Here is a 25,229-nt window from a genome sequence, read left to right on the forward strand (position 1 = left end):
AGCAAGGAAACATTAGAAATTTCCCTCAAATTCTTGATTTCATGTTTTACTTTGGTCACATGACAGAGTGCCTCGTTTCCTTCCGGTGCCTGTGGCATCCTGACCTGTAGTCACCAGGTACAGGGGATACGAATGTTGCATCAACTCATTACTCTAAACGTGATGTAACAATGAAATTTGGGTCCACAGTTGACAGATAAGGAGCCATTTGAGTTTGAATAAATAATTCCTTGAATAATTCCTTAAATTCACATTGATGAGATACTTAGTAACTGCTTTGGACACATGACCATATGACACAGTGTTTGTAAATTGTCTCAATTTACCACATACACAAATCATTTACATTTACCCAGGATATTGACTCTTCATACAGGGAGTTATGTCCTTTACGCAATAGTCACGTTTGCAACTGTGCTAATAATTCATCTTGAGGAAAGCAATGCAAACAAAAAGTCTTCTTCAAAATTGGCAAACATCTCATATTAAAGCAAGTCACCTGATGAGCAGTAAGAATGGAATATCACAGTCACATGACTAGTGCAGCTTCAGAAGTTAGCTGGAGTTTTTATATAAGTAGACATTACATTTGACGGTTTTTGAATACCAACTCCCAAATGGTCATGTTATTCCTGGTAGTTGTCTGATCTTGCTCTCATATCTTAACCCGTTGAGGACGAGTCCCGAGTATACTCGGGCAGGTGTCTATGGGAAATATTTGTGTTGTATCAAAATCAATCCGTCCTCAACGGGTTTAATGACCTACAGTATTCTAATTGTGCTTCTCTGCTTGCTTTCACCGAACTGACGTTACTCTTATGGCACACTCTTTTTATGTGCTACTAAAAACAATCTGAAATGTAAAATGCAATAATTTGAAAACAAGGGGTTATGTGCTGCCTTTAATTTGGGACCGAGTTGAATGTTTCTCTCTGAAATTGCCTTGCTTGTGGTGAATTGCTTCGCGTTGTGCACGGCAACCTCTGGCGTATCAACGACCACTCTGGGTCATGTGCCTCCCTCTGGCTTCCTCCCTCTTCACGTACTACGCCATTCTAGCTGTCAGATCGCGTCATTGCTGTCTTGCCGCAGGACATTTAATTGGGAGAACTCCCTCCATGGAGGGAACGATAACCTTTAATCACCGGCTTGCAGAGTTTGAGTTTGGGTTTATTTCCAACGGACTAATAATTCTAACAAGCTTTTTTTTTTTAGAACTGATGCCTTTACTGTGCAACCCTTACTCAAAGTACTTTAAAAATAACCTTTGCACAAAACAAGATCTGAAAGTGCAAGGGAGCAAAACAAACAGCATAAAAAAATTTGCCTGAAAACAATTATAAACTAAAGACATTGTTTTCAGAACTTTATGCTGCTTGTTGCTTTCAAAATATGCCAGACTCCCTTTTTTCCATGCATACATGCATACAGATCATGTTCAGATGCTTTTTAAACTTGGGACAAAAATCCTGGCAGTAATTATTATAGAACAGTAGTAGTATACACAGGGCATGACACAGTGGTGACCTGGAGCCACTAAAAATTAATGTCAGGCCACCAAACTTCCATAACGTTTATCTTTTGGTAGCTAGATCAGGCATTTATGATGCAAGATTTGTTGTTATGTTTGCTTTTATTTCATGCCACAAAATTTTTTGGGGGGCCACCAAAATTTCAGATTTAAAAATTTTAGGGGCCCAAAATGGCCACCAAAGAAAAAAAGTTAGTGTTGAGCCTTGTTATAGATATAGAACTAGAAGTAGTAGTAGTAGTAGTAGTAGTAGTAGTAGTAGTAGTAGTAGTAGTACAACATTGTAGTTACAGTTGTAGTAGCAGTAGTAGTAGTAGTACATGTAGTTGTATAATAGTAGTAGTGGTCAGGGGCGGATCCAGGAATTCTGTAAAGGGGGGGGGGGGGGGGGCGCAACCAATATTTCTGGTGCCACTTCAGGGTTTCATTTCATTTTTTTCTTTTTATTTCTTTTGTGTTTTACGATAAATAAAGGGGGGCGCGTGCACCTCTTGCGCCCCCCTCTGGATCCGCCACTGGTGGTGGTGTGTGGTAGTAGAAGTAGTGATAGTTAAGAGTATAGTAATTTTTGTTAGGGGGTGATGATTATGCTGGTCAAATGTTGTACAAACCAAGGTGTGTCGATCATTTGGCATGTGATATGTACTTCTTGGGAAGATTCCAGCGTGCTGCATTGTGGTCAGGTAATGATTGTCTGTCCACCTGTACAGGGCATGAGACACTTCAGGAAAAAGGTAATATTTTGTTCTGTGTGGTTTTAGCCATGCAAGGCCACAGAACGTAATTTGTCATTGTATCCAAAGTGCTCTTTTTGTTTTTCATTAGTCATGAAACTGGCCACATGAATTGTTTAAAGGGTGAAAAATGGATTCTTTCATGTTTTGTGACTCTTTTCATCATTTTGTATTTTCAAAATCTGGTCAAGAAAGAGAAAGGAAATGCAAATAACATTCAATTGACGAAATGATGAGATGATTTAAAAAAAAAAAAATCCTTGCAGATCATGAAAGAATAGTGATCCATTTTGGTGGTAGTAAGATGTTGTCACTTGGTATGTATGGTATATTTCACATACTTTAAATGTTGATCTTTTGTCGAGTGGATCAAAAACGTGTTTGTGAGTTCTTGAATTCACGCTGCACAATTGTCAACCCATTCAAAATGTGCAGAGACAATTAGGAAGATCTATAAAAGTAGCGTGAAATATGTGAAAATCAATTTACCGAAAAGCTACTTACCATGAACATGTCTGCATTCACAGTATAAAGTTTGGTTTAAAGGCAAAAATACCATGATGTTTATTTGTATAAATTACATCACACTTGTCAGAACATGTGAGAGGGAGATGTTTGTCCATGATGCTATTGTAGTGTTATATGTGTCTTTTTGCACACAGAATTCTGTACCACATGCCTGTAATAGTTCGTTAAATTTTTCCTGTTTAAATTCGTCTGTTGACTCAATTGTCATTTTTACTGTGTTCTCTCATATCTCTCATTTTCCAATATGTCGCCATCCACTATTTATGAAATGCATTCTGCTGTCAAAAAGGGAAACTATAATTGTCTCTGATAAGTTCTGCATAATGATTGTGAGCAACCTATCGCTTGGAAAGACAACTGTCTTTACTCTCATCTTAATGGTCATCGCCAAAGTTGTCGGATCATACCGGCTGTATCTCTGTGGTACAATCCAATAAATCCTGCTATCGTAAGGCGTTTTAATTATAACTGTTCCAAACCCACACCCACCACAGATAATCCCTGGTTAATCCACTCCTTGACCCACAACTTTCACCCCTATACGTCAAGTGAAATGGTATATCCCGGTATTAGCCATCATGAGCGCTGATAATTTTAAAGTCATTGACACCTATTAGCCTCAGACTTATTCACCTATTAACAGTGAAGCCCAAAGTGTGGAGATGTATGCTAGCTGATATTAGTATTTTACTACTCGCCCCTTCTAAGTGAAGGTTAACACATATAGTGCTTCAGCATTATATCTCGACTAATTTTAGTAAACAATAGAAATTTGATAGGAATATTTTGCTATCAGTCTATTTAATACATCCATCTCCAACTCCAATGTGTGAGACCAACAAGTATAATTTCTGTGGCTTAGAAATTTGAGGAATATCTGCATTTTTGCAATGTGCACATCACTTCCCGAAGCATTCTGAGATTATGTTGTCGTCTGTTTTGGATGTTCCATTAATGGTATACATAAATTCATTTTCACATCAATTGTCTCTCTGTTGTCTCACAAATTGAGTCAAATTGCCTTTTGACCAAAATTGGGTGCGCTTGAAAAAATCTTTTCATCTTCAAAATTGCAGCCTCTTTTCCCAGGCATTGCTGCACTTTTTCCTTTATAGAGGGTTTAATCAATTTGATTAACCCGTTGAGGATGAGTCCCGAGTATACTCGGGCAAGCATCTATGGGAAATGCATGTTGTTGCAAAATCAAACCGTCCTAAACGGATTAAGACAAGAATTTTTATGATGTCGGAATTGAGAGCAGGCTTTACTTCCAAAACTGACTTACAGATAGAATAGTATTCATAATCTACAATTTTATTTCATTTCCAACAAGTTCTTTAGAAAGCTTCAAAATAGGTTCAATTTTGCACCTTTACTAGTGTCACACCTGGAGCACCTTTACTATGCCACTTTGCACCTTTCAGGCCAGAGAGGTGCAAAGTTGCACCTTTGAAGGTCAACACCAGTCTGAAAGGTGCAGAGTTGCGCCCGTAAAGGTACAAAGTTGAACCTATTTTTCTCCAGAGTGTTGGATTGATGTGAGTTACAAGTGTATTTATTCTAAAATATTTACAACTTTTCAGTCACTCTGAATATTGTGATGCCTGTATAAGGTTAGTTGTCGCTCTATAAAAGTAGTACTGCAGTTGTCATTGTTTGCATAATTTCAGCAGCTATAGTTATGTCTTGGTATATGCTTACAAATATCTTTTTTTCTGTGCAGGTTGAATTATATCTTACTTTGAAATGCCATTCACCCTTTAAGCCTGACTAAGAAAAGGATTACACTTCAATGAAAGGGTTCAGAAATAAACTTAAAGGTGAGAACTAACATATCTAAAATATCATCATGAACTCAACAGTTAGCATAACACTCAGACTCAGTGAACTTGTAACTAATCTGGGTAGCATTTTAAAATTGTAAATTATTAGCATCAATTGAGAAATACATGTTATAATGAGAAATGAATAAATTTGTGCATACTTTTTAGCAACCAGAAAAAAAAAGTTTTTGAAACGAAATAAGAAAAATGCTGTCATTTGATTTAATTCCAGCAATAGCTTGGAGTTAGTTTGAAGTAAACTCTGACAGTAAACTCTGGCACAAGCTGGTGGTACATCAATCAGTGCCTACAGATAGAGTTTTGCCAAAGAAAAGTAGGAAATGTGCTTGCTATCAAGGGAGTAAGGGCTACTTTCTCCTGAAGGGATCTATTCAAGGGTAGTCTGACTAAGAGAGGTATTAATTAAGATTTTCAGGAGGAGGGTGTTTAAAGGCACTGGCCTTGCCACGCAGAGCAATATAAAACGCTCGCTCAACTCAATGTAAGCAAAGTCTTGGTAACTTGGAATGGCAATGCAGTGCTTTTATGTATCATAACATAATTTCATGATTACAGTAATACTGTGAAATGTCAAGCATATACACAATTGTAGTACATATTCATACCTGTTTCTGTATGTGTATGTCATTTTAGTAGAACTTTCTCTGCATCAATTCATGGCAACTGGATCTTATATTTTATAAACTATGAGAACAAAGTGCTGCACGAAATTATGGAAATTATTTATTTCTTCATGATGAACTCGAATTAGCCTGCACTATAGGTTATATGCCATGTGCTTTGTTGGTGTTCATGCTTTCTTAGTTTATAATAATTTTTCTTATTTGATTCAGAAGAATGGTATTACTTCAAAGTAATGACTGCCTTTAATCATACATGTTAATTGTGGTAGCAGTTGTTTGACAGAGCTTTATTGTGGGGTGACTAAGGATGCACCATTGACACTTATCTACAGGAAAGATTTGAAAGGAACCCACAGGGCATGTCAGTAATATTTTTACCAGATAGGTTGGATATGCCATCTTTTTTCTTTTTTGTTTGTTTGTTTGTTTGTTGTTGTTTTTCTGTTGAATGAAAACATTTCTTGTTTCCTAAAACTAAAAGAAAAATTATAGTCTTGTATACATGTCATGCCCTGTTTATATGGTAATATAATTACATCGTATGAGAGGATACAGGAAAAGATGCCAGGAACCAATCACAGGAGGTGAACTTTGAGAAGCTTGGCTTCCTGTGTCTTCAGTATGCCCCCCCCCCCCCCAAAAAAAAAAAATACAATTGATGTAAAAGAAATACGACATTGATAGCTTCCAGTATTATTAAACTGTGTGAATGCTATTTCAGGGCCTTTAATCTTACCTATATTTTGCAGAAAACCCCATTCAATTTGGTTAAGTAGGCCTACATAGTCACAGAGAAATGTAGATCGTTGTATAAAAGCATGTCATGGGTCTGTTTCTTCCAAGATTAGCACTTGGATGCTCTTGGAACTGCATATTAATGTGTTTAATACAATGGACAGAATTTGGAGGGAAGGGATGCCTGACATGCTCTACAAAAATCCTCATTTCTCTTTGATCACAGAAGCAAATCGGATGGGGTTTTCTGGAAGATGTTAGTAATAAGTTATAATTTCATACCCTGAAATCGCATTTGGATTGACTCACTATTTAGAGGAGACCATTGTAATTTTGGGGGGGATGCACTGCACTTGTATGAGATATTCAATGTTGTACATTCTGCTGTGCTTTGCGATGCTTTGTGATAACACATGACAGCTTTACAAATTGCAAATCGACCAAAGTATAATGATGCTACATGTAAATCCTTTAGATTGAATTTTGCTTCATTAACCTAGACGGTTTTTCCACAGTTTGTACATTCTAACCTCGGTTGACTGTACATGATATGTTGTGAACTCCATAAAGTTTGTCTTGAACTAGCACCATGTGTCTGAAGGCCTGCTCACGTTGTACAGCACCTGAAAATCATGAGTCCACAGCTCTGCAGCTAGCTGCAGCCACATCTGCATTTATCAAAGTTGTGTATAAAAGTCTGTTCTCTTTTTATAAGGTAAATGTAATGAATATTCCATTTTCTAAAAGTGTTATTAGGCAACTTTGGACAAAAATGTGGTTAGAAATACAAACTGGAGGTAAATCTTGAGATCAGTGTTTCTGTGCTCTTTTATATGGTAAATGTAATGAATATTCCATTTTCTAAAAGTGTTATGAGGCAACTGTGGACAAAAGTGTGATTACAAATACGAACTGGAGGGAAATCTTGAGATCAGTGTATCGTAATGCGCAGTTGCAGAATTATAACATCTCGTGACAAATTTGGTCAGATGTAAATGCACCATTGAGCCTTTAATGTTGTGCTGAATGTAATCCAAAGACATCGAGGCACGCTAATGATGAACGGGGGTAGAATGAGGACTGGCTTGACTGAAGGCTCACGTGAGAAAGCCATCTGTGCTTGACTCAGACATTGCAGAATTTGCTCGGAGGCATGGAATCCGTTTCTTTCTTTTCATCTTTCTGCCTTGAAACATTTACCATTTACAAAGAAAAACAAATGAAAAGAGAGGGGGGAAAAAGACAGTTGTGGGTGTAGTGGCCAAGCTGGAAATTTTCAACAAAATTTCATCCTTCATGTAGGTTTGGGAAGTTATGACTCAGAGCCGTGACAAGGGTGCATTCACACTGCACACAGCTTAAAGGGAGTCAAACTCCATGTCCAAAGTCATGGAGTAGAATACTGTATTGCTATATATTTTGAGTGGTTTTTATTTTCACAATTTTTGGCAATTTGGAAGCTATTCACAAAATTTTAACAACATCTTGACCTGAATATGATGTGTTTGCATGCATGTACTGGTAGGCAGTACTTATTATATGAACAAAGTGCATGATAATGCAGTAAATTCATAGGCATATCAAGTTGAGGCTCACCTTCCCAGTTTCATTATCTATTGCTGTACTCTTATTGATTGTGGATTAAACCTCTTGCAAAATTGTCAGGAAATTCTTATTCGCCTAAAGTAAACTATCGGCGTAGGGCCTATACAGTAAGTCAGACAGAATTTAGAAGTTTTCGAAAAGCAGGTATGAAATCATAAAGTTGTTAGGTATTAAAATGTGGCAAGTTTCTGGGAAAAAAAAGTGATATCTTTAACAATCCATATGAAAATTAGATGAGATACTGTGTCATTCCTTCACAAGTCTCCCATACACTTGTATGAGAACCTTGACTAAATTTCCCTTGTTGGTGTGATTGGGAAATTTCATCCTTTACATCATATTGTTGTAGACATTTATAAGCAATTATTTCATAAAGGGAGGAGGGATGTAGGCCTTATTTCTGAATTACGGACAAAAATATTTGTGTAATACCTCTAGTATAAAAAAAAATTTAATAGGAGAATTATGATAATAGCAACATTGCCTTGTCTTATTTGGATTTAGTGATTGAAAGTAATTAAAGTATTTCACAAAAATGTGACAGACTTTATGAATACCATGACCCTGTTTGGTTGTTGTTTTTGTGTTTGTTTGATGGAACATGTGCTGTTTTTATTATACAGGTGTGTTTACTTTACTCTTCTAATTACATTCAGCTAGAACATTTGAGTTCAGTTTCCCTTTAATTCTTCCAGGGAGACCAGCCATAACTCCTGCCCTCGCCATGGTTCTTGAGCATCGAGTCATGACAACTTCACATACATGTTGTGTATCGAAGGCAGTCTCTTTTGGTAGTGATTAATGCATGACTTTACAATAGTGGGGCAAAAAGTTCAAAAACTTTGAATCAGTAGCGAAGCTGGTCTTCGATACTAACTGTCTATAGATGTTCATCCTTGAGCAATGTTTCTGAACAAAATATTGAATTTGATTGGCTGTTGAGTGTTTTGTGGAGTCTAGAGCATTATCCTTAAATTGGCAATAGCTTTGGAACGTGGATAAGCGGTTTATTGAGTGAGATGGTGCGTGGGAAAGTGCATATTACAAGGAAGTGGAGAATCAAGAATTTGATAAGTGATGTTGTTATGGCTGAAAAATAACTTATAAATGATACAGTAATTGATACGCTATTAAAAGTCAACTTTGTTTCAAATATTATCTATTAAACTTAATATGTGCATTTAAAACTTCAAGTATGGATGTACTCTGTTGTATAATATGCATGTGGGACTCATCTGTAATATGAGTTGAAATGATTAAGTGTTCTTTTTGATAATCATCAGATTTATTTATAATCGAAATGACGTATTAAAAAGCAAGGAAAAAAACTGTGATAATGATATAAAGTGATTAAATAATGGAAGGTGATAATGAGCAAAAGAAGAAGAAAAATAGTCGTCTTGAATTACAAATTTTATTTAATGTGACATGTTATTACAGGATAAAGTAAAGTGATACCATCTGATAAGTACATGTGTGGTTTTGGACCAATGTCACTGATTTGAGAAAACATGTGAAAATTTGCAGTTCCAAAACTTTTCTCTTTAAATAAGAATATGTGTGCTTCTTGTGAACACTACTCTATTGGCTTAAGTTAATGCAAAGATAGTGAGGCTTTTTTTTAAAATTGAATATTGCCCTCATTGCGGATGTACCGGAGGTGTTTTTGTGGTTTTTATACACCAACCTTGAAAAGCTTCGGCAATAATGTACTCTTCCAACTTCGCCACCGCAATGCTGCACGAAATCAGCTCATGAACAGTTGTTCGACATGCAGACTGTTTAGGTCTTGTGAAAAATTATCAGTGATGAAATTATGAATAGGATATTTCTGAATTGGTGATGCCATTTGAAACAGAAGTACTGTATCTAATTTGTAATGGGTTAATGACTGTTGCTTTGTAGCACATGGGAGAGATGCTTTATTGCAGCACTGCTTCATTCAACCGCATGGCATAAACTTAATCCTGAACATGAAATGTGTGGCACAAAGTGAAAGTAATATTGCACGATTTTGTTGTTGATGATGTTGTTGTTGTTGTTGTTATTGTTGTTGTTTTTGTTGTTGGTTGTAACTCGTTCATCAGTTGAAAATAACATATGTATATATATATAGTATATATATATATATATATATATATATATATATATATATATATAGTATATATATGTATGTATATATATATATATTATATGTTGATTTAACCCTTTGTACGCTTTGAGCACTTGATGACACAGAAAACTCCACGGTGTCATACACACTTCCCAAAGTCTGTTGCACAGAAAGGATTTATGTATTTTTCGTAGTGATGACAACATAACAGATCTCAGCAGCCAATCACAGTGTTGTGAATGCTAGATGAAGGGTAGAGCTTTGTTTTGGACTTTTAATCCATTTTTGCTCGCAGTAGATCAATAAGATTCATTATGTACAAGTATGTATGACTGAGACAGTGCTGTGAGTGTTGGGTTTCAACCTTTAAAGGTATGTTATGCATTGAAGTCAAGTTAATTACCCAGAGACACTTTTATGATTGATTATATGTAAAAAGACATTATGATCCTGAATGACAGCTAGTGTTTGTGTTGAATCCACATTATTTGGTGATTTGTTCTTGTGAGTCACTGTCTTGTGGCAATGCTGCACACTGGCACTTGTCTGATGGTCGATCCAGAACCAGTAAAAATCACTGTCGGACCAGTCACTTTTTCAGGAATGGACCAGTAAAAAATTTAAAAAACTGGGTACATACTGGTCCAACAGACAGGTTGGACCAGTAGAAAAAATGGGTTAGTGTGCAGCCCTGCTTTTGGAACCATAGCTGTAGCTTGTATACTGCACATACTGCTGTATGAGCACACAAAAATGAAACTAGAGAAAAATCTTATCTAGTGCATAAAGCACCCCCACCCCCACCCCTACCACAAGGGAAAAAAAAAATCTGTGAAAAAAACACACTTTGCAAGTTTCCTGCTTTTTTAAAATTGAGGAAGTATCGCGTGTTTATACCGACCATATATTAGGCCAAGTAAAAAAAGAAACCAGTTTCTCGTCCTCGCGCACATCGATTTTGGCCGCCGCATCGATTTTTTTACTATTTACTATTTTCAAAATGGCGCTGAAAATACCAAGAAATTCATAATTCTCGTCCCAGCCCGCTCCCCGCCCGCATCGATTTTCAGTTGCCGCATCGACTTTTTTTATATTTACTATTTTTTCGGCCACCGAAAAAAAAAAAATCGACAATTCACCTACCAATCGTGATGTCTCATTTCTAATTACGCCTTGCGTCCTCTACTTAAATATAAAGCCCATAGTACTTTTCTGTAGTACAGCTGTAGCTTCTGTAGTATAGTGCGTATATGTAATAACGCATGCATTTCACACTGCGAGCTCGGCAAGAAGGAATGACGGAATGACCCACGAAGCAGTAGAACTGTAGTTGGATCGCGGGCGGGCGGGCCTGGGCTGTGATGTACAGCGCACTCGGTACGTCGTGATGCAGACAGGACGTTGAGCACCTTTTGTACATTTCTCTCGTGCTATTGCCCGCTTCATGTGCTGCTAGATCGATTGCGCAATGTAACCACAAACCCCGTTATAACGAGGTCCGTGGGACCGGCGATATTACCTCGTTATAACCGGTACCTCGTTATAACCATACTCATCAAAAACAAAGAAAAACATAAGCATGACGTCATATACCCATCAATGAAACTTAAACATATCCTTTGCGTTGTTATTACACAATTATTGAGCGTTATTATTGAGAGAATAAAGGGAGATTATTTGTGAATTAGACGAAGAAATAGAGGCTGAAATGAAAAGTTAATTCTTTATTGTAATTCTTGTTTGTTAAGCTTTTTCTAAACACCAGCGCAAATATGGGGGCAAATATATTGAGTACATACACGCCTTGTTTACCGTAACTTGCTAGGTATTTTTACGCTGTTGGTGCCCAGCGGGAATGCGATGATTTCATGAATCATTTCGGCTGTAATCTTGTACACATGTACAATGTGTGATTGTTGCGCCCAAATGGATTAAAAATGCGTTCTTTATTTTCTTCCGAAAATCTCTTCGCGTTTTGTACGACCGTTCTTGAAAATATGCTACAGGATTGAATGTGGGAGGTTGTCATCCTGTTTACGCAAATCTGTACCAGATCTATTCAAACTAATAAATGCGTTTGTTTCTTTTTTTTATTTAGGTTAACATGCGTCATTCAACTTTTTTTACGCTACTGTCACCTGGCGAGATCGCGATGATTTCAGAGTAACATACGTGCGTTGTTTACCGCTAACTTGCGAGGTATTTTACGCTGTTGGTGCCCAGCGGGAATTCGATAATTTTATGAATCATTTGGCTGTAATTTTATACAATGTATGATCGTTGCGCTTGAAGGGATTAAAAATGCATTTTATTTTCTTCCGAAAATCTCTTCGCGTTTTGTACATCCGTTCTTGAACTGTTGAATGCGTTTGTTCTATTTCCGAGCACCGATTAAGTAGGTTAACATGCGTTATTCAACAATTTTTACGCTACTGTCACCCGGCGAGATCGCGATGATTTCATTAATTATTTCGGCTTTAATCATACACACTCATATTTAAATTATCATTCGTTAAATGATAATGAACAAATCCAGATCTATTCAAACTAATACATGCGTTTTTTTTTTTTCGAGCACCGATTAAGTAGCATAACATGCGTTATTCAACTATTTTTACTCTACTGTCAGCCGGCAGGATCGCGATGATTAATTCACTAATTATTTCTGCTTTGATCATACACACTCATATTTAAATTATCATTTGTTAAATGCAATGAACAAATCCAGATCTATTCAAACTAATAAATGCGTTTGCTTCTTTTTCTGAACACCGATTAAGTATAGGTTAACATGCGTTACTCAACCATTTTAACGCTACTGTCACCCGGCGGGATCGGGGCGATGATTTTTAGCTCACCTGAGCCAAAGGCTCAAGTGAGCTATTGCGATCGCCCTTCGTCCGGCGTCCGTCGTGCGTCGTGCGTCGTGCGTCGTCCGTCGTCCGTCGTCCGTCGTCCGTCGTGCGTCGTGCGTAAACTTTTTACATTTTCATCTTCTTCTTGAAAACCCCAAGACCGATTTTCATCAAACTTGGCAGGTAGCATCCCTAGGGGGTTAGGAACTCAATTTGTTAAAATGGGCACCATGCCCCACCCAGGGGGCCCCCAGGGGGCCCCCAGGTGGGCCCAAACCCCCCAAAATTAAGGAATCTGTAAAAATCTTCTTCTCTAGAACCAGAAGTGATAGAGCTAAGTTAATACTATGAGTTAGTACATTGATGACTGTAGTTTCAAGTTTGTTCATGGCAGAATCAGGGGTGCCCCCCTTGGGACCCAGGGGAGGGGGGTGGGAAAGGGTTCTAATAGGGCCTAAATTGTACATTTTCATCTTCTTCTTGAGAACCCCATGACCCATTTTCACCAAACTTGGCAGGTAGCATCCCTAGGGGGTTAGGAACTCAATTTGTTAAAATGGGCACCATGCCCCACCCAGGGGGCCCTCAGGGGGCCCAAGCCCCCCAAAATTAAGGATTCTGCAAAAATCTTCTTCTCTAGAACCAGAAGTGATAGTGCTTAGTTAATACTATGAGTTAGTACATTGATGACTGTAGTTTCAAGTTTGTTCATGGCAGAATCAGGGGTGCCCCCCTTGGGACCCAGGGGAGGGGGTGAGGAGGGGTCCTAATGGGGCCTAAATTGTACATTTTTATCGTCTTCTTGAGAACCCCATGACCCATTTTCACCAAACTTGGCAGGTAGCATCCCTAGGGGGTTAGGATCTCAATTTGTTAAAATGGGCACCATGCCCCACCCAGGGGGCCCCCAGGGGTCCCAAACCCCCCAAATGAAGGAATCTTTATAAATCTTCTCTAGAATCAGAAGTTATAGAGCTGAGATAATACTATGAGTGAGTACATTAATGACTGTAGTTTCAAGTTTGTTCATAGGAGATCCAGGGGTGCCCCTCTTGGGTAGGGGGGGGGGGGGGTGGTTGGAAGGGTCCAAATGGGGGCCTGAATTGTACATTTTCATCTTCTTCCTGAAAACCTCATGATGGATTTTTGTCAAACTTGGCAGGTAGCATCCCTACGGGGTCAGGATCTCAATTTATCAAAATGGGCACCATGCCCCACCCAGAGGGCCCCAGGGGGCCCCAATCCCCCCAAATTAAGGAATCTTAAAAAAAATTGGGCCTTTATTGTACATTTTCATCTTCTACTTGAGAATGCCTGGTCAAATTTTGGTAGAGCTGTGAATAATTTAGGTTAGTGACTGCGTGAAAGGTGAACTTGCGATACTCAGGTGAGCGCTAGACCCGCGGGTCTCTTGTATTATTTCGGCTTTAATCATCCAAACTCATATTTGCTCAAAACCAGCAAAAGAACTGGAAGTCGGAACTAAAATTGGAAAGGATATAATGATGAGTTGCACACGCATTCCAATTGTCCATTTTTTGGTCACAATTTTATTGTCGCTACATGAAAAGTTTTTGAATGCGTTATCTATTTTTATCTCGTTGCGCTGTGGTCTGACTTCATATTATCACGCACGCGTTTCTCGCGAAAAAGAAAATCGAATGATTATGTTTAATAATTTAGTAGGGACATCGGAAGGTGTTCCTGTGTCTTATCGCGTGATTAAGAAGAAAACATGGAAGGAACCGTTCTCTGCAAAACGGGAAAATGCGTGGATAGCGAGATTTCGGTTTCCAATGTTTCATTTGTCGCGTGTTTGAAAGCGGCAATTTGGTCAAGAAATGGAACCTCGTTATATCCGATCAAATTGTTTATGTTTTTCTTTATCATGATTTAGCGAAATTGTCCTCGTTATAACCGGAATCTCGTTATAACCGAACTCGTGACCGATTCGTTCTGCCATTTACACGCAAAGGAAAACAGGACCGACGCGATCACCTCGTTATAAGCGGTTCCTCGTTATAACCGAACTCATTATAACGGGGTTTCACTGTAGTAGAGGAGACCAGCCAGCCAGCATAGCATGCGTTCTGGAGCTGGAAAAATAAAAAATCGTGGAGAGAACCAATCTCAAGCGCACATGTGCACAGCGAACGGCTTTAGATAGTGAATATAGTATTCAACTGGTTCGTATTCTGTCTTTCAGTAAAAAGGAAATCAGGTGGTTGTTTCACAGGGTTGACAATTGGGAGTACTGTCTGCGGCATTTTAAATCCTTGAGCGAATAAGTTTTCATATGAGAAAAGATCTAACTCAGTAAGTTTGTGTTGTGTTCAAAGGCAAAAATAATGCTATGCATTTCCAGAGATAATGGTGGGATTCATAGGTTCAACAAGTGATGCATGGGTCACTATTTTATGTTAAAAAACGTGTTTTTTCCATACCCTTGATATGACTGAATGAATACAGTCACAGTGTAGTTAAATTGGTATACTTGTCATGCATAAACAGCAATATACGCAGATTTGGTATAAAATTGTGCATCACTCAAATGATAAGTGGTTTATATCACTGCTGCTTCTTGGTAGCACTGTAATGATGGCCATGGAAGAAATGAAGGGAGAATGTGACTTACCTTCACAGGTACATGTTTTACTACATAATATGTAGTTTTGGTATACAATCATTCATCATCCAAATGATGAGTGATTATCAAATGTCTTTTTAGAACATGAAGAAATATCTTTAAATGTTTAATGCTAAAATGCCATATCAGTATCATTTTGACATCCATCTGCAATTGTACAAGCCAGTTTCCAGTTGAATGTGCTACAATACTGTGAAGAAATGCAGATACATACCAGCTGTGTGGACACAAAAAGTCACAAACACAAATGATAAATAAAGCAGTGTTTTGAATATCATGGAATTTATTTTAGTCGTACATTTGTTGAAAGACATGTTTTATACCTGTTCCAATTAATAGCACAATACCCTACATCAGAATTGCAAGTACACTGGTATCAGAAATGCCATTACAGCACTAAATACCAGTATTAAGATGGCCAGTTTCCCTTCGACATCTGTAGTGGAAAGAAAAAGCAAATGTATTTCTGCATGCATGAAGTTTCATTTCAAGTATGGTACATATATCTATTTGTTTGAAAATGCACAGAGTGCAGGCAATTAAGACATTCACTTGGGACCTGGTCTCTCATAACACAGCTACCAGTGATATTTCATTTCATAAATTGGATATAGAAAATAGTAAAGCCCTCTCTCGTTACCTTTCTCAGAATTACCGGACGAGAAACACATATTACTTTCATTTTGACAATCCTCGAAAAAATAGTAAGATATCAAATAGTAAGGACCTCCCTCATCGCCTTGCTCAAAAAACCCGGACGAGAAACTACTTTCTTTTTTTACTTGGCCTTATAGGTGAACAATGCACTGCAATCAAAGTCCACTGTACTACACTTGTTATTTTTTTTTAATGGCTATGACCTACTGGTGTACACGTAGTATCCTGTTATTACACAATACCTGGTTTGATTCTTTGTTTTGATAGCGTGGTAATCATGAGTGGTATTGTGCATACCGTCAAGGACTGTTTTAATTCACTCAAGCCTTTGATTATATCACCTCTGAATAATCTTCACTATCATGTTTGGGGCAAGTCTTGTCGCCATGATTTAGAGGTGACATTTTCATTGGCAATAATGGGCCAGTCATTTTATTGTCAAGAAGTGATATATTCCTCTGACTTGCTTTGATGAGCTGCATCTTTAAAAAAAAAAAAAAACTAATGTGTTAAGCTTCCTAAGGTCAGTGCAAATGAACTGAGTGTATTTTGAAATGAAAAAAGGCCAGAAAAGCAACCAAATATCACATAATTTATGTGAAAAATGAGAGAAAGTTATGATACACGGTACATGCTCATAACTTTGGATATATATTTCTTCTAAATTAAAAACTTGAACATATGTTGGTATTTGTACATCCCCTTTTCACTTTTTTTTTTGGTCAACATGTGGACTTCATTTCAGAGTATATTGCTGTAGCTATGCAGCAGCATAAAGGGACTGTATAGTAGTGGTTGAGGTAGGGATTCAGGTTTATAACATTCCTAAGTGAGATAATGAGAAACCTCTTATGAAATATGAAAAAGCATGTACTTTTAAGAAGGATTCAATGTTTATTTGATGAAAATTGGTTTTCAAATGGCTGAGATATCCAAAAAAAAGTGATGATAATAAAAGGCGACAGGCCATGCCTTTTATTAGGATCTCTTTGTTCCACCTTGTTTTTGGATATCTCAGCCATTTCAAAACCGATTTTCATCAAATAAACTTTTGATTCCCCTTAGAATTGCATGCTCTTTGACATCTCATAGAATGGTTTCTGAATATCTCGCAAAACGTTAAAAGCTAAATCCTCACCTCGACCAGAACTGTACAGTCCCTTTAATGTGTATGGCTGTGCAATATCAACTCAAATGCAACATTTGTAAAATTTATAAATTCATGTAAAAATAAAAGAAGGATGCATTCAGTATCAATTTTCCCAGCATCACAGCTCTCTTTTAGTCATCATATTTACAGAATGTCTCTCAATCTACATCTACTTCTTGATCTCTCACTTTCTTTAGCAGTCTTCTGAACTAATCTTTATACATCATAGACTTTTCCTTTGAAGATTCTGGTATCAAACACAACTTGAAACTGTCAATGCCTTGTAAACATCTCAAAGATGTATAATTCTTTAATAAGAAAAGACCATCGATGACAACTTTTATAAGATATGAACATTCTTTTTTTAATTCATTTCAATTCAGATTTTATTTCCAGTATCACAAAATTCTTTATTCTTCCATTCTATTTGGATATAGTGTTCTTTAATAACCCGAGCTTAAAAGACATTGTGAAAGCCTGACATGATGTCACATCGCTTTCAGGCAATTGGCAGCAGACATATGATAGCTTGAATGCATCCTTGTTTATTCTTCCTTTTTCTTTTGTTCTTGTTGCCATGGCAATGCAGATCACCTGAAGGTCAGTGTATGAAAAATGGTGGCACATGGCACCATAAATCTTTGCTGGTAGAGTCACCCTGTGAGTCAAATCGACACTGAACTGTAGGATACTGTCAGTGCCGTGCAAGAAAGTCGGTACACTTAAGGGCTTTTTACACTTGTGTTTCTTAACCCCGGACTTTCTCTGACCCAGGACTATCGTTAGTCCCGTACCAATTTTTTCAGCTTTTTACACTCGCCAATTAGTCCCGTACTATCTCTTGTCCGGGGCTAAGGAGAAAACTGACCTTTTTACACTTGTATTTCTTAGCCCCAGACTTTCCAAACCACATGAATATTCATAATTACGCTGTGTACTGTACACGTACACGCACGCACCGGCAGCACTTGATTACCTCGTTTCTGATTGGTCAGTGAGGGTCGGACTTCGTCTCCGTCGCTTAGCCCAGGATTATTTTTTCGTTCTGTTTACACTCACTTGCTTAGCACCGCAATTGCGGTGCTAGCACCGCAATTGCGGTGCTAACCCCTGCTATTTTGCAGGGCCAGATAGTACCGTACTATCGGTGGGGCTAGCCCACTTTGGCAAAAACGAGTGTAAACAGAAAGTGGGCTAAGGATAGTCCCGTACCAACGGTGGGGCTAAGGCCCCCCCTTAGCCCCACCGTTGGTCCCGGGCTAAGCAAAAATTTACAAGTGTAAAAAGCCCTTTCCAGTTACACTTTTTCTCTATTAACATCTTCGAAAAGTGAAAAGCAAATGCAAAGAAATCTGCAAGAGTGTCTGTAGATAAAGAATCACCTTATACTTTGACTTGTATGTCACTGATGTAAACCTTTACTATGAAGATTACATGGAGGTACATATGCCATTCTTTACTCATTTAGTGCCAGCAATTATATTTTTGTGATTTAAGGCCAACAAATTTTTTTTTTCATAAATTGCTAGTGCTTTCGAAAGAAAAACAGAAACAGCACTTGTCTTTCATGTGAGCAGTGATTTGGTGATACCAGTTAGTATTATATTTTGGTTACAGAATTATAAAATGCCTCAAAATTTCATCACTTGTACCAGATCCTAAAATTGGCAACATAATTTAAAAGGTGACCATTCCTATTCTGTATAAAATTGGCATTATCTTACTTTACTTAATTTTGTACATATTTAATGAATTCAGTCAGTTCCATCTAACCTTTCTCTGGTGTCAAAACCAGATATGTTGTAGAATTCCATGTTGCCAATTTAGTGATACAATTTTTTTATGTCTGCAGCAAAAGTAACTCATTGCAGTACTTAAAGGGTTAAATTGGAGAATGCCTTGTGGATGGAGGCTGTCTGACAAGATGAGGCTATCAGATTTTGTATCGACAACTAGAATAGTTTAGTAGTCTTATTAGGATAAAAGGAGATCCATAACTCATTCCCTGCCAGATTATGAAGTCCACATAGATTCAGCACTTGGTCCACTGCATCTTGGGAAGTAATGGGTTAATGGAGCCGTTCAGTTAGAATAGCCTGATGCATTATTAGCCACTCTTGAGTCAATAATCAGATGATTGGATGCAGGTATCTAGATTTTTTAGCAGTTTCTTCTGTGAAAAGTGCCCTGATGGGTCTAAATATAAATAATGATAATAAACAGTGCTTGATATAGCACGTAACACATAATGCATATAAATGTCCCTATGCACTCAAAATGACTTGATAACATACAGTAGCATTGAAATCATTACAGATTTAAAGTGAATGTATGTGCATGTGTCATTGTGTGTATACTCTGTGCTGTATAAGCTGTTATTTACATGAGGGTTTAATTTTTGCAACCTTCGCAAATCACAGTTTGATTGCCACTTTAGCAACATGCGCAAATGTTGCCAGGTGCTAGGTTGATAGTGCATTTACGTAAGTGTTGGTGTCAATTTGCGAAAACATCATCTCACATAAATGTCTGTGACCTCCTCATTTGTGAAAATATTTGTACGCAAAAATAACAGCTTATACAGATTCTGATCTCTAGAAAATGTTCTCACTTTTTTTTTTCATTTGTTACTGAATTTATAAGTCTTTTTGAGTATGGAGAGGATTTTCATTCCATGTCCATAATTCCATCAAATTAATTAGAGCAATATTGTTTATAAATCGTGAACAACTGGATGTGCTGTGAATAGAACAGTTATGAAGGCGTTAATTTAGTACAATGTCTACCATGTAAATGGTCTCTAGATTATCAGCTACTGTTAATAAACATGTATGGAGCACTGGGTTTGATGATTAAAGTGCTTTGTGTGATTAGGACACAAGTGTTGTTAAGAAAAATGAACATTGGACAGTGGTATTCATAAAGATTTGATGATTTATCTTGCATATATAGGAGAATAATAAATGTGACACATTAACACTGCTCCACAATCTGTACACAACCTAAAGTAGTGTCCTATAATATATGCATCAAAGGATTATCAAATCTGTTGCGTCAAGTGCTGACTAGGGTGGGTTATGGTTGAAAAAGGAAGTAAATTCCGAATAGAAACCAGATTTGCCGGGCGTGCCATTTGCTCTGATCTGTTTTGAATAGATACTAAACAAAGATTGGATTTGCCAGGCTTATTTGGCGGGGTTGTGATCTAGCTCATAGTCCACCTTTTTGTTGACAATGAGGTTATTGATAGTTGAACAAAAGTTCAATTTGCTATGGAGCAGTGGGATAACTTTTGGTTATGAACATATTTAGTTGAGAGATAATAACTATACACATTCATTGTGAGTGAGCGATTGAAACTTACAAATCGAGGGGAAGGAATGCGGTATATTTCTTTATACTTACACAAACTAAATGATCAGGTGAGGTTGGCATTGCAAATAAAGTACTGTCAACAGTTATGTTTCTATATGAGTAACATATTGGTTATTAAAGTCAATTAAGAAGAATATTCTTTCAGTGTCTGTAATAGATAAGAGTTCCATGAAAGCTCTCTCATCATATGTGACCCGCTACAACTAAAGGATCCGAAAGTTGGGGGTGGACGATTTTCTGAAAATGACATGACATTATTCATATACTCTCCCACTTTGATTTCATATATAACATGACTCATAAATGTATTCTGTTGCGGAGATATCTATGATTTTATTAGCACGTATCGAGTGGTTTAGGAAATTAGTATTTCGAGAAAACTGCCCTCAAATTTTCCTGCTGACGCTATCATGATCAAGGGGAGACAAGACAGTTTTCATCTCTTGAACAATAAGGTATAGCTCCTTGCAACCTCTGCTATGTTCATTCAAGCATATCGCCAGCGGCCTACGCACGACCAATCAGTGACCACAATGCTATGCACTGACCAATAAGATTTCGTCGCTAGGGGTGGAGTCTAGCTGCAGTGCTAAATCCAAATCTTCGGACACGTTTCTGTTCCGTTGAAATTCGAGAAATCATGGCCCAGAAAAATGCTAATTTCTTGCCTTTCCACTGATTGTTTTGTTTCAAAATTTTGGCAGATGATTATAGATGATACATTAGACGACAAAATTATGGCAATAACAGAAATCTGATTGTTTTGACTGATTATCATGATCCGACTTCAAACTTGATTTTCTTGGCTCAGCTGTCAGAAGCTTTAGGATCTGTTTGTTTTGGCTGGTCACATATTTCCTTCTTGCTTACTCTTGCAGTGAATTCTGTGTGTGCCATGTTCTCCCAAATCAGTCAACAGCTTGTCAACATTGCATATTTTGCTCAAGTAGACAATCATGGACAAACCGATCAATGAATCCCGAGGTACCACAGTATATTAAAAGCATCATAGTTTCTATACAGCTCTTTGTCATAGTATTTGCATTAGAGTAAAGCATGCAATTTTCTTTGCAACTTTGCTGTGCATTTATAGCAAAAACACTTCTATGGAAAGCTATGTGGCTTTGATTTTTTTTTCAGAAAGCACCCATGCATTGTAGTCTCAGAATACTGTGGCACACAGGGGATTTACACCGTGGCACACAGTTCATGTCAACTTTAAACATTGGGAAAGCCCCAATTTTGATGGGGAAAAAACTGTTTTCTCCCACTATCTTCTCCTTTTTACAAATCTGCCATTTGTACTGGCGGGAAAAAAACCCAACAAATGTGAGTGTGGAAAAATCTCAGGGTTACTAGCCATTGAAATTCCCTGCCTTTTATTCATTTTTTTCCCTTCCTTTTCTTTTTTTTTTTTTTGGGGGGGGGGGGGGCACGAGGTTGTGTGCATGTTGTGTTCTTTGTGGTGGAAGTGCAGAACATAATACTGCAGAAACCATTTCTACCCCCCAAAAGCTTGGGAGCATAATTTTTATAAGACCAGTGTGAAAAGTCATGCAACAACTCCCCTTTTTTTCCAGGGGTAAAAAAATAAACAAACAAACTTTCTTTATAGTTCAGAATGACATGAAACACCAATGCTCTTATTTTGGTTTTTTATTTCGTTTTTGTTTTGTTTTTGTTTTGTTTTTTTGTTGGTTTGCAGCTGCCCGATTCCTCTTCTACATGAGTCCTTTTCGTGCCGCTGGGAGATGGAATTGATTTGTTTGTTCCTGTTGCAAGCTACATCAGGATTTATGCATCTTCCCCTCAATCCCCTGTCTTCCTCCTATAGAAGATCGTTCTCATTCCATCTGACATTTCTTTTATTGATTTGATTTCAATAGATTTTAATTGACAGGAATAGATTACCATATATTCTCTCTCTCTCTCAAAAAAAAAGAGAAGTCGCTTTCCTCATGTATATATATATATTCATGGGAATGCTATTTAAAAGATGAACCTCCTCTGCCTGTTGCCCTCATTTGCTCCCCCCCCCCCCCCCAACAAAGTATCATAACAACATTGGACTACCTTGGTTTCATATTTATAGTTCCCTTCTTCAAAGACCTGATAGAGTTAATGCTGTTACTTTTGTTTACATTGGCCTTGTTTTGATGACACAGCAAAATGTAGACAATGTCTGGACTACAGTGTATGTCTGCAATGATGTCATACATAGACCTCTCCCCCACCCCCTACCCCAACACACACACACATACACACACACACACACACATACTCACACTCACACACACACACATCGGAAACAAAACTGCAACAAGAGGCCCGTTCACACACAAATGAAAGTATCATTTTTGAAAACAAATAACTCCTCCTGATTTCTACCCATTTATCAAAAGCTTTATTTGAATGTTTAGCAAAGTTTCCATTTTTTTTTTCTTCTAATTTCTGAACACCTGATGTCATAGGTTTTTATTCATACCTTGTGTTCATTATCTCTCTTTTCTCTCTTTCTCTCACCAGTCGGCCGATGGATTCTGATGAAGAGGATGCGGGAGAAGAGGGAGGCTTTGATGAGATCTATGATGATGCGGAGTCATCTCAAGGTATAGTTTGCATCCTCTTTGATAGAAAACTGCGAATAAGCCTATGTCACAAGACCAATGGTACATCGTATTGGCCGGTCTTTCTTCTTTCATCAAAACTTATTGTCCCCGCCGAACGAGTTCGAGCAGGGGACTATGAAACGGGCTCCGTACGTGTGTGTGTCCGTCCGTGCGTCCGTCCGTGTGTCCGTCCGTGTGTGATCAAAATGTTCAAAATGCTACTCCTTCGCCATTTCTAACCCGATTTTGATTCTGTTTGCTTTATATGATAGCACTACATGGGAGCTTTGAAACTTCTATACAGAATTTCAATTGTGACCTTTGACCTTGACCTTTGACCTATATTGTACATTTTGCTTCAAAATGCTACTCCTTCGCCATTTCTAACCCGATTTTGATTCCGTTTGCTTTATGTGATGGCACTAGGTGAGGGCTTCAAAACTTATACACAGAATTTTGACCTTTGACTTCTTTGACCTTTGACCTTGATTTTTTTTACCTATATTGTACATTTTGCTACAAAATGCTACTCCTTCGCCATTTGTAACCCGATTTCAATTCCGTTTGCTTTAAGTGATGGCACTAGGTGAGGGCTTCAAAACTTCTACGCAGAATTTTGACCTTTGACTTCTTTGACCTTTGACCTTGATTTTTGACCTATATTGTACATTGCCTACAAAATGCTACTCCTTCGCCATTTCTAACCCGATTTTGATTCCGTTTGCTTTATGTGATGGCACTAGGTGAGGGCTTCAAAACTTCTACACAGAATTTTGACCTTTGACTTCTTTGACCTTTGACCTTGATTTTTTTACCTATATTATGGCACTAGGTGAGGGCTTCAAAACTTCTACACAGAATTTTGACCTTTGACTTCTTTGACCTTTGACCTTGATTTTTGACCTATATTGTACATTGCCTACAAAATGCTACTCCTTCGCCATTTCTAACCCGATTTTGATTCCGTTTGCTTTATGTGATGGCACTAGGTGAGGGCTTCAAAACTTCTACACAGAATTTTGACCTTTGACTTCTTTGACCTTTGACCTTGATTTTTTTATCTATATCGTACATTGGCTACAAAATGCTACTCCTTCGCCATTTGTAACCCGATTTCAATTCCGTTTGCTTTAAGTGATGGCACTAGGTGAGGGCTTCAAAACTTCTACACAGAATTTTGACCTTTGACTTCTTTGACCTTTGACCTTGATTTTTGACCTATATTGTACATTGCCTACAAAATGCTACTCCTTCGCCATTTCTAACCCGATTTTGATTCCGTTTGCTTTATGTGATGGCACTAGGTGAGGGCTTCAAAACTTCTACACAGAATTTTGACCTTTGACTTCTTTGACCTTTGACCTTGATTTTTTTACCTATATTGTACATTGGCTACAAAATGCTACTCCTTTGCCATTTGTAACCCGATTTCAATTCCGTTTGCTTTAAGTGATGGCACTAGGTGAGGGCTTCAAAACTTCTACATAGAATTTTGACCTTTGACTTCTTTGACCTTTGACCTTGATTTTTTTACCTATATTGTACATTTTGCTACTAAATGCTACTTCCGGCGGGGACATATATTACGCACCGCGTAATTTCTACTTTTCCTTGTTTTAAGAATGTTTCTAAACTTACTCTCTAAAAAAAATCGAGTGAAAATTTTCACTCTTAAAGGAGTGAATACAAAAAAGAGTGAATACAAAAAAGAGTGAATTTTGAGTGAAATTGGAGTGAATTTCGAGTGAAAATGTTGTTTCACTCATTTTGGAGTGACCTCAGGGATCACTTGAAGATTTTGGAGTGATCCCTGACGTCACTCTAGAACGAGTGAAAACGATCATTTTCACTCGAAATTCACTCCAATTTCACTCTAAATTCACTTTTTTTTTGTATTCACTCCTTCAAGAGTGAAAATTTTCATTTGTTTTTTTTTTTTTAGAGAGTATTTCATTGTTGATCAAATCACCAGACCAGTGGTATACCTTTAATTGGCCATTCTTTGAACTTCCAACAAGATTTCTTTCGATAATTTACAAGCGTATATTTCAAAGTTCTGGTAGCTGTGTCAAGATTGAAGATGATTTTTTTTTTTTTTTTTCAAACATGAACTTCAATCTCGACACAGCTGTAGATAAATGGGAATGTTACAAGTAGATTAACAGTTTGTGTGTGCATGTTCGTGTATTACAGAAAAAAAGAGGTCCCCCGTTCAAGTGTCAA

General features: G+C 37.6%; 1 protein-coding gene across 2 annotated transcripts in view; it reads left to right on the plus strand.

Moving 5' to 3' along the window:
* LOC139727328 (uncharacterized) overlaps window positions 1–25,229 on the plus strand; it is an 88,569-nt gene that overhangs the window by 36,376 nt on the left and 26,964 nt on the right. For both annotated transcript variants that reach the window (XM_071638284.1, XM_071638285.1), the window contains exon 5: window positions 22,924–23,006. In XM_071638284.1, the coding sequence (XP_071494385.1) occupies window positions 22,924–23,006 (83 nt within the window). The remainder of the gene's footprint in view (window positions 1–22,923; window positions 23,007–25,229) is intronic.

Source organism: Diadema antillarum, unplaced genomic scaffold (assembly GCF_040938485.1).
Source record: "Diadema antillarum isolate AM-2024a unplaced genomic scaffold, OU_Dant_1.0 seq00000126_RagTag, whole genome shotgun sequence".
Classification (NCBI taxonomy): Eukaryota; Metazoa; Echinodermata; class Echinoidea; order Diadematoida; family Diadematidae; genus Diadema; species Diadema antillarum.